Below are 10,421 nucleotides of genomic sequence, written 5' to 3'. Positions count from 1 at the left end.
ATTAAAAAAAAAAAAGAAAGGAGAGTGTTGTTGTTGGCACCGGGCCTTTAAGGATGAATAGGAGTTTGCCAGGAGGGTACTCCGGGACGAGTAAATGCACAAAGGCCTGGAGGCTGGATGAAGCCACCGTCCTGAGGACCTACTTACAGGTTTGCCCTTTGCCTCACCCCCAGGTCCCCCCCACCCCCAGATCCCAGGACCCCAGAAGGTATCCAAGCCAGGCACCGCCCCCCAGCCTGTCTTGGGCACCAACTCCAGCACCTTCATTTCCGAAAAAGAGGTTTTATTTCCTTTGGTCCACAGTCGGTATTTCACATTATTTCTTGGTCCCAGGGCTCCTGGGCAGGGGCTGGTCCCCGGGAGGGCCTCTGGGTGGGGGTCCCTGTGCAGTATTTGGTGGGGTGTGGGGACAAGTATGGGGGTTTCTGGCTTTGCCTCAACCACTCAGAACTGCACTATCCTGCCTGGGCCTCAGTATCCCAACTGGGCCCCTGGCAGGGGACAGGGCCGGTGGTCTGAGGGTCCTAGGGAAATCCAGTACCTCACGAGGCCTAAAATATTTTGGGACTGTGGCCTGACCTTCTCCCAGTAGCCCCCTCCACCATCCCCCTACCATTCCCCTGAAAAAAAAAAGTATTTTCATTTCACTAAAACGGCCTGAAACTTCTGTGGGTACAGAAACCACAAACTGATCGGCAGAGAAAAGAGAAGAAGGGAAGAAGCAACCGGAAACCACTTGGGGTCGGTCCCCCTCCCTGCCCGGGTTTCGTCTTTCTCCCCTGCAACTTGGCCCAAAGCCTGTTAGGAAACATGCCTGGAGGTGCCCTGGCGGGGACCCCCACCCCACATGCATCTGGATATGGCCTTCACCCCTTCTCCCCAGACCTTCAGCTGGCAGCACTCAGACATGTAAGAAAAACAAGACAAAAACACAGAAAACCCCGAAAACCCGGATGGGGCAATGATGGGAGACAGCCCGCATGGGCGCCTCAGTAGCCTGCCTCCTCCTGGTAGTAGGGGGGGTACCCTGGGGCCTCCCCCGGGTCTGGGACATCTCCGGCAGCCGCTGGAGCCCCATCGGCCGCTGGGCCTTGCGGGCAGTACTTGGGGTCGTATATCTGCCGGCCCAGGCCAAATACCTGGCCGCTCTGATTGGCGCCCTGCGTGTAACCCATCTGCAGGGACATGGAAGAGTTGTCACATTTGTCTGTCCCCAGCTTGGTGTCGTAGATGTGCCGCCGGGTCCCTGGAGCCGTCATGCCCACCTGGAGAGAGAGAAGAGGCGTCAGGGAGGGAAGAAAAGGGGAAACAGAGGCCCCAGAGAACTTCCCCTAAATTCCCACACCTTTTCCCACCTCCCTGTCTTTACACTCACAGTGCAGACTCCTACAGATCCTTCCAAGCCCCGCTCAGAACCCTCTCTTTTCTGACTCTGTGCTGAGTTGATCTGGTGTTTGGGTCCAGCTCTCTCTCCCTGCCAGCCAGGAAGCTCCCCAGGCTGGGGCTCAGGCCTGCCAGGACCTGAATGCTCCAAAGGCATCACACTGATACACCAACACAGCAGGAAAAGTGACAACTGCAGGGTCTAAAAATATCAGAGTTGGATGGGCCTCTGGGCAAAACTTTGAGGGAAACTGAGGCACAGAGCTGGTAACTTCCCCTGGGACACACAGCAGGCTGAGGCAGAGTCAGAGCAGGCACGGCCAGAGGGGTAGGAGGGAAACCCAGAGTGGGTTTCGGCGGGAGATGCTCTCAGCAACAGGGATGAGCCCTCAGGGTTTGGTAAGGTGGGTGGGGGCCCGGGGGGACTGGGGAGGCCCACCTGGCTGGCACACTTGTTTGTGCCCATCTGGAGGCTGATGGTCGAGTGGTCCATGGGGGGCAGGATATGGTTCTTGGGGTCGTACAGATGCCTTCTGGTGCCATAAGCCGTCATGCCTGACTGGCTGGCACATTTGTTGGTGCCCATCTGCAGGGATGCAGGTGGGAGAGGTCAGGCTGCCCCCACCAGGCCTCCAGACCCTGCCCCGAACTTGAGGGGCTACCAGGCTGGACAGGGCCTGGGTCGCATCACAAGCCCACCACCCACGCACCCTGGGGCTGGAGCAGCCGCGCACCCACCTGGAGCCCGATGACACACTGGCCCGCCTTCATGGTGGCATCATCAAAGTTCCGCTCCTGCTTTTCCGAGTATTTGACGCCGATGTCCACGCCACTCTGCATCCCCTTTGTCTTGGCCTGGGGGGAAAGAGGGGGTGGGAGTATCAGGGAGGGGCAGCCGGGTCCCCCCAGCCAGGCCCGGGGTGTGTGAGCCCAGGGGAGGCCCAGGTGTCTGGCTGCAACCTGCCCCCCACACCAGCAGCCCAACACCTCGGGCTCAGCAGCCGTGTGGCCCCCAGCCTTCCCTCCCTAGGCAATGGCAGCCCCAGCCTTACAGCTGCAAAGGCCAAGGATTTTAGGGGGCGTCATCACCTCCTATCTCTCTCACCTTCCATCACCTCCTTCTACCCAGCCCCAGCCCCTCGGCCAGGCCACGACCATCGTCTCTCCCCTGGACGCCTGTCCCCCACTCCTTCCTGGTCTCCCCACCTCACTACCCACGTGGCAATCACAGGGGGCTTCTGAAAGCACCGTTCAGAACACAATTCCCTGACATGAAAACCTCCTCCTCCTGAAACATTGTTCCAGCCCGTCTTGGTCTCTGTTTTAGACCCTAGACATTGGCCTAACGCTTTCTTCTCCTTCAAGGCACTTCTCACGATTTATAATTTGTAAAACAATGATTTGAAGAGCAAACCCTAATGGGAACTCTGGGTGTTAAGGAGATGTCCACGGAGGTTCACTGATTATGTAAAGTAGGGGGGGCTGTGCATGAGTGGGGGCAGGGGGTAGACGGGCAGTCTCTGTACCTTCCACTCTGTTTTGTTGTGAACCTAAAAATGCTCTAACATAAAATTTTTTGTAAATAAAAAAAATGGAGATTTGTTCGTTGTCTGCCCATAAAGGGGTTGACTGTGTCTGCCTTGGTCACCCTTGGATCCAAAGTGCCCGGCGCCTCGTGGGTGCTCAGAAATCTTTGTGAAGGAATGAATGAACAGCGTCTGAAAATCCCCCCCTGGCTCGCTGTGTTACTTTGAGCAGATTGCTGCCCCTCTCTGGGCCTCACCTTCCCGGCCAGGGCAAGAAGAGACACCTGCACCTGTGTTAGATTCCCACTCTCAAACAGGTCGTTGGCCTCGAACAGGTCCACAGGGTTCATGCCGTAGCTGACCATGGCCTTGATGAAGTTGGAGAGGTTTTCTAGCTGGGAGGAAGCAGGAAAAGGATAGTGAGGGGCCTCGGTCTTACCCACCCCCGTCAGATGGGGTCCCCCAGCCCCATCCTCATTCCACCCCCCTGTCCCTCACCTGGTGCCAGTTCTGCATGGAGCGGTTGATCTTAGGGACTGAGCCTGGCTGCAGCTTATTCATGAGTCTGGGGGGGGCATATGGGATGGTGGGGAAAAGGGAACCTCCATTAGTGCAGCAGGACTTCAGAGACCCAAGAGACTAATTCATGCCTTCCTGGCCAACCTCACTGCCTCTCCCTGGGCCTCAGTTTCCCCTCTTGCAATCCAGTCTTCACCCACCAAAGATGCAAAGATGCCAAAGAGTGACAATAACCAGCACTGGGAGTGTAGTCCAGAACCACCGAGTTTGGGGAGTGAATCTGGGAATTTCCATTAACATTTTTAAGGTGCAAACCATGGAATGTGAACCACGGCTGAATAGGGTGCAGCAAAGAAGGTCTTCCAGAAATGTTATAGGCTCTCCCGAGAGGATGCTCCACATTAGAGATCCTAGACGAAGCAGTAACACAAGAAAAAGGAAGAAGAGCAAGAAAGACCAGAGACCCATCAGGAAAAGCAAGCAGGCGTCACACAGCACGTGGAGCGTGACCTCATTGTGCAGAACAGTCAGGGTGATGAGCATATGCGGATACACGCACTCACGTGCATAAGATGATCCCATCCTTCAGACCCTTCTGGAAGTCGGGGCCGATGGAGAGGCCAGTGAGTCCCTCGATCCAGCTTCGGAGCTCTGCCTCCTTCTGAGGGTCATATTTGGATAGGAGCTGGAGGGGCAGAGGGCACAGTGTTGGCATGAGCACATACCCAGCGGGAGCCCAGTGAAGCTCCTAATGCGGCAGGGCCCAGGGCTCCAGGGGAAGAAAAGACCGAGGGGCCTAGAGGTCCCCACGCCACCCAAGCAGACCCTTTCCCATCAGCACAGATAAACCACCCCAAATCTCTCACTGACAATCGTCGGGGCTAATCTACTTTCACTGGTGTCAAACCCCACAGGGCAGCCAACACGGCCCTGGAGGGATCTGCCCCCACGTCCGCCACCTCCCTGGTCTCCCAGCACTAGAGACACTGGCCTTTCCCTGTTGTTTTTAAATTGTGTTGAGAAACACACAAGAGGTACCATTTTAAAGCTCATTTTAAAGCTCATAAATCAGTGGCATTTAGTACATTCACCAGGTTGTGCAACCATCCCCTCTGTCTGGTTCCAGAATATTCCGTCATCTCAAAAGGAAGCCCGTCCCTATAAGCTGCCACCTCCCACTCCTCCCTGCCCTCAGTCCCTGACAACCAGGAATCCACTCTCTGTGTCTGTGGATCTGCCTGTCCTGGACGTTTCCCATCAATGGAATCACACCCTGTGTGTCCTTCTGTGTCTGGCTTCTCTCACCGAGCATCATGGTCTCAGGGTCCATCCACGCTGTAGCGAGTGTCAGGCTTCACCCATTTTCATGGCTGAGTGATGTTACCGTGTGTGGAGGGACACGTGTTTAACCATTAACCTGCTGATGGGTATTTTGGCTGTTTCCACCTTTTGGCTCTTGTGAATCAAGCTGCTATAGACATCCATTTACCAGTTTTATTTGAACACTTGTTTTCAATTCTTTGGGGTATATACCAGGGAGTAGAATTGATGGGTCACAAGATAATCCTAAGCTTAACTTACTAAGGAACCACCAAACCTTTCTCTGCCCCTTGAACTGGCCACAGGGCCAGTTACTGCCTCAGGGCCTTTGCACATGCTGTCACTTTGGACTCAGATGTCTGCACAGCTGGGTCCCTCCCTTCACTCCAGCTGTAGCTTGGAGAGGACCTCCCTGACTACCTGGCTATGACAGCCCTCCTCATCCCCTCCACCCCCAGCCCTCCTTTATTTTCTTTCTAGCTTTTCTCCACCTTCTGCCATATGATCTATCTTCTAGCTTACGTTCCATCCTCACTACGAGCCGCGCCATCCAGCTCAGGCTGTCTCTGGATAAAGATGCTCATGGTCCTGCATCAGCGCTCACTGCTGTCCACAGACACAACACTCCCTGCTCCCCACGACAGCATCTCACAGCACCCAGGGAGACCCAGGACGGTGTGGTGTGCGGGCAGCCCCAGGGCGGCTCCCTGGAGGGGTGGGAAGAAGCTGAGGACCTGGCTGCCCAGCTGGGTGGGCTTCGACCCCAGACCCCTGCCCACCTTTACTCACGCCATCCCTGCCCGTCTCTTTTCCTCTCCTCTACACACCTGGAGGGCACAGGGACCCAGAGCTGCCTTTGCAGCCCCAAGTCCTCCTCCCAGCTCTGCCCCCAGCTCCCCGTGACCATGGAAAGTTTTCACCCTGTGCCTCCGTTTCCCCATTTATGTTTGAATTGTTTTCATAAGGCTTTCCAAACTTGGGCGCCGCTTCCTGCTTCCTGCATATAAAGCCCCAGATGCAGGACCAGGGCTGAGCCGCCCAGAGCACAGGGGACACAAAGGCGGGAGGTTGGCCTGCTAACCCCATCTGCCCGGTCTCTGGCTCCCGCGGGTCTCTAGTTCCCGCGGGTCTCCTCTGGTTCCCGCAGGCCGGGGAGCAGCAGGGCTGGAGGAAGCAGAGGGTGTCATTATGAGAGCCGAGCTTGAAGCAGGCAGGCTGGTCTGGACGCCTGGCCCGCCTGCCCAGCTGGGCCCCGTCCCCGACGGCTCGCAGGGCCCAGCCCCGCCCGCAGTGGCTGCCCAGCCAGCCTTCAGCACATTCCTCCCCACCGCAAACTGCCAGGAATGCAGCCGCTGCCTCCCTGCTAAATCGGGACCAGCTGTTCCCAGTGGTCTAGGCCCCCCAGCCGGCCAGGGATCTCAGAGGGATACACTGGACCTCAGCCTGCCTCCGGGCCATGGGGGGGTGGGGGACTGAGGCCTGGGGGGCTGGGCAGAGAGGGCCCCGGGTCTCCCTCCTCCTCTCAAGCAGCTGGTAAAGTGGATGGGGCGTGGCTGAGAAGCCACAGGAACCTGGTTTCCAATTCGGGGGTGGCCCACCCATTCTCCAGACCTGCAAACTGAGGGCTGGTCACAGGGAGCCTTCTGACCTCATCCCCGACAGGGCAGCTGTCAATCTGGCTCCACGGACTCCATTGCAGGAAGCGGCCCCCACCCCGCTGGGGTGCTGTACTCTCACCCACTTCCTGCTGCCTCAGGGGAGATGCCTGGACTGCCAGGAGGACCGGTGGCCATGGGGCAGTGGCTGCGGCAGGTCTGGGTTCGAGTCCTGACTGACTCTGCCTCTGGCCAGCTGTGTGCTTCTGGGCAGTTTGAGCAATGTCTCTGAACCCCGTGTGCAAACCAGGGGTCTTAGACCATCCTGGCGCTGGGTGGGGCCCGTAAACACCCCCCTCCTCACCATGGCATTATTGCTGGAGTGGGGAATTGTGTGTTTAAGGGGGAATCATGGGGAGCTTGCCCAGGGACCATGCTCGGTCCCTCGACTTCCCAAACGGGCTGGAAGGAGGCTCCTTGGGGCTCACAGAGGTGATGCGGAAACTCTCCCTCGTGTCTGCAGGCCCTGGAGTGCCGACCGGGCAGGGGCCTGGGAGCTGGCAGGGCTGTGTCCCCGGCGTGCCCAGGCAGGCTCCCGGCGGGGCGGCTGCCGCTGTGGGACCACACTCCCAGGTGGCGGTGTGTGCGTGTCGGGTGGACAGGGATGACACACTCCCCTTCCCCCTTCCGGCTGGATGACCCTTGCGGGTCAGGCTTAGGACCTCCCTCAGGGCTGGGATCATCCTCTGCTCCTCTCTCCCTAGGTGCGCTGACCCTGCTGTGTGGCCTTGCAGACGTGCCTGCCCCTCTCTCTGAGCCAGAACCACAAGTGCTTTCTTTAAAAGTGTGTCCCTAGGTCCCAGCCCGCATTTGCAAGTTACAAAACCCACATCTTAGGGTCACATTCAGGGGATCCCACGGGTCCTCCGGACGCCTTAGCTATCCCTTTAAAGTTTGTCAGACGGGGACAAAGAGAATGTGGAAAGGAACAGCAGGGGGTGAGGGGTGGAAGGCAGGCCCCCTCAACTCCACCTTCCCCCTGGGTGCCCCGCCTCCCAGGTGTAAGAGGTCGGGGAATTCCTGGGGGGGGCAACGGGCTTCTCACAAACACTCGGCCCGCCCCCTTCCCCTCCCCTCCCCTAAGCTTAAGTGGCCCCAAAAGCAGAAGTGGGGGAGGGGGATGAGAAGGGGGCCGCTGGGGTTCCCTCGGGCCTTCTCAGGCCTTGAAGCTCTGGAGGGGCCCAGGGCTGGGGGGTTGAGAGCGGTGGACAGGGGGCTTCAGGCGGGGGAGGGCTGGAGGCGCAGGGCTGGGGAAGGGGTTAGACCCAACCGCTCCCAGATGTTGGGGGCTGCCAGAGCACAGACCTCACTGCTTCCGCCGAGTTGGGGGAGCTTCGGGAGCACCCCCCAGAGGTTAGGAAGGAGGGCCGCCCCCGACGCTGGGGATCCGGCGGGTCGCCCGCCCTGCAGCAGCGGAGGGTGCGACGGGCAGGGCTGGCGGGGCGGGGGTGCGCCCCTCACTCACCCGGTTCTTGACCTCGGCCGAGAGCCCGTACGAGGGCCCCTTGTTGAACTGCGTGGAGCTCATGGCTGGCGGGCGCGGCGCCGCGGGAAGGGACGGGAAGGGACGGGACGGGACGGACGGACGGCCGGGCTGGCAGGCGAGCCGGCGGGGGACGCGGACCCGGCGCCCCGCCCCCGCCGCTGATTGGCGCCCGGCGCACATGTCCTTATAAGGCCGCTCGGCGCCGGATTCCTGCGGCTGCGGGCTTCCTGAGCCCCTCAACCGCCCGACCCCCGCCCCGGCGCAGCACCCCGTCACCAGAAGCCCGGAGGGCCCCGCCCTCTCTGAACCCACGGGAGACTGAGGCAGGGAGGGACCGGGGCCCCGCACCGCCGAGACCCGGCACCCCTGCCCTCTCCCTGCTGGGAGCCCCAAGGCGGCTCTCTCACCCTTTCTGGGTCTCAGTTTACTCTTTTGCACGATGATGGCAGGGGGGAATGGTTGGGTGGGACCCTAATTCCCTTGGGACACTAATGAGGAACCCCCTTTCTGCCACTTAGAGGCGCCTCCCAGTCTAGGTCCCCTTCTGGGAACTCTCCTAGCTGGGTGGTTAGCAAGGGAACTAGGGCAGGCTCTTCAGAGGAGGGGCCATTGGTGCTGGGGCTTTGGTGGATGAGTCGGAGTTCGCCAGTCCAAAAGGGATTAGTGTTCCTGGCAGAACATGCAAAGACCTGGAGGGACCGTCAGTGGTTAAAAGCGTGTAGAGATCAATCTGATAGGTCGGGGAAGTAGGGGATGTGAAGGGGCCTTCAATTCTGGGCTGAGGGATGGTGGGGAATAGGGAAGGGGGTGAAACAACAGAGAGTTGAAGTCAGGAGATGCCTTGGGGGTAGGGCTGAGGCTGCCAAGGGAACCAGGCCAGGCACACACTTGGCACTCAACAGGAGCTGCCTGCTTGTACAGATAAATTAATAACAGAATAAATAAATTCATTTCTTCAGTAACTCATTCATTCACACACCTATTCATTCATTCATTGAAAGCTCCCTGTTGGGGCCTCTGGGCCAGCCCCTTGTTAGGCGATACTGGCTCCCAGGAGACCTTGGCTCTGGCCCTGTCCATCCCTGGGAAGACAAACCCAGGCATAGGCACCCCTGCTCCATGCAAGCAGGTACAGGACAGAAGGAGGGACCTGCGGTGGAGGAAATAGGGGAGGGAGTGGGTGCTCCACTGGAGGGGTGAAGGAAAGAGGCATGTAAGAGGGGATGTGGGATGTGGGGTTTTGAAGCATAAGTAGGAGTTTGACACATTTGACAAGTGGCTGGTTGGGCTCTGTGAGGGCTTAGAGATGATTCACCCTGTCCTTCCCTGGGAGCACTCCTCCCTGGCACCCCACTCCCCGGATATCTACTGACTTTCCCTGACTGTACGTCTCCCATTCCATCTATCTGAAGGCTTTCTTCAGGGTTCAAGTCCTAGCCAGGTGGTCTTGGGTGAGTCTCTTCCCTGCTGGGTGTGTTTCTTCATGTGTGAAATGGGAACCAGTGGTCAACAATGAGACAGTGAGGTGGAGTGTGGGAATGGGTGGTTCATCAGTGTCTAGGTGGGGAGTTGTGGGGGCAGAGGGCGGTTTGAGTGGACCCCTTGCAGGTCCTGCTGGGGCACGGGGGTGGGCAGGACCCAGGGTACTGTGGGGAAGGAGGCTCGAGCCAGTCCCCTGAGTACCTACTCCAGCCTGGGGTGGTCAGTGGCTGCCGGCAACACGCCCATGGTCCTCCTGTCATGCCCTGACCCCTGGTGCTTGTCCAGGGGGGCCACCAGTGACTCTCTAGGGACACCATCCAGAGCTGGGGGCCTCTGGACAGGGAAGTTGCACGTGACACCCGCTGATACTCACCGAGGCAGGCATACTCCAGTGCAGGGGCCGGCCATGTCTGGGGCGCCGGGCGGCTGTGGGGCCTCTGCAGGGCTGGACAGGAGCTAAACCACAGAAGACTGAGCCTGGATGATTCCAAACTTTAGAACCACCTGCCTGCCTTCCCTCTGGTGAACGGGACAAGCCCCCCAATGCCGCCAGGCCTCAGTCTCTCGCCTGAGAAATGGGCTTACCTCCCAGGCATTGACATTCACCAGGTGCCCAGAAAAATGCCTGGGACATTGTAGGTACCACATAAGTGCTGGGTGACGCAAATCTTGGCATTTAGACCAGTGGTGACCAATGGGACCGAGATGGCACCGAGAATGCCCTCCTGGGCCCTGTCCCGCCGGCTGCGCGGCTCCTGAGTCCTGGAGGTGTGGCTGGCAAGGCCAAGGAAGGGAAACCTTCACTTTCCTTGATTTTAACTGATTCCAATTTAAAAGTGCAAACCAACACCGGATCCAGTTTTTGGAAAATGTCTGAGTATACGTGAAACCATTTGGGTGTGCACGCGTTTTCCTTTTCAGCGTCAGTTTTACGCAGTCGGGCTACATATGAGTGTCTCCGAGGAAACGTCAGTGTCGGGAAACAGGCCAGATTTCAGACACGGGACAGAAACAGGTGTGAAATACCTCATACATCATTTTTCATATCGA

General features: G+C 58.5%; 1 protein-coding gene across 2 annotated transcripts; it reads right to left on the bottom strand.

Annotated features, from left to right (window-relative positions):
• Positions 1 to 266: 266 nt before the first annotated feature.
• CNN2 (calponin 2) lies at positions 267 to 9,771 on the bottom strand. Of its 2 annotated transcripts, none has more exons than XM_033416744.2 (7): positions 9,745 to 9,771; positions 3,992 to 4,113; positions 3,408 to 3,474; positions 3,167 to 3,304; positions 2,122 to 2,238; positions 1,823 to 1,969; positions 267 to 1,265 (listed from the first exon to the last, which is right to left on the bottom strand). In XM_033416744.2, exons 1-7 carry the CDS (start codon positions 9,754 to 9,756, stop codon positions 990 to 992), a joined length of 879 nt encoding a protein of 292 aa, XP_033272635.1. In that variant the 5' UTR covers positions 9,757 to 9,771; the 3' UTR covers positions 267 to 989. The 2 variants fall into 2 exon arrangements, with proteins under 2 accessions (XP_033272635.1, XP_004285923.2); XM_004285875.4 differs by lacking the exon at positions 9,745 to 9,771 and adding an exon at positions 7,869 to 8,084.
• Between the last annotated feature and the right edge of the window lie 650 nt (positions 9,772 to 10,421).

Source organism: Orcinus orca, chromosome 3, assembly GCF_937001465.1.
Source record: "Orcinus orca chromosome 3, mOrcOrc1.1, whole genome shotgun sequence".
NCBI classification, from domain to species: domain Eukaryota; kingdom Metazoa; phylum Chordata; class Mammalia; order Artiodactyla; family Delphinidae; genus Orcinus; species Orcinus orca.
The sequence above is the reverse complement of the archived record's forward strand: the minus strand, read 5'-3'. Positions and strand labels throughout refer to the sequence as shown.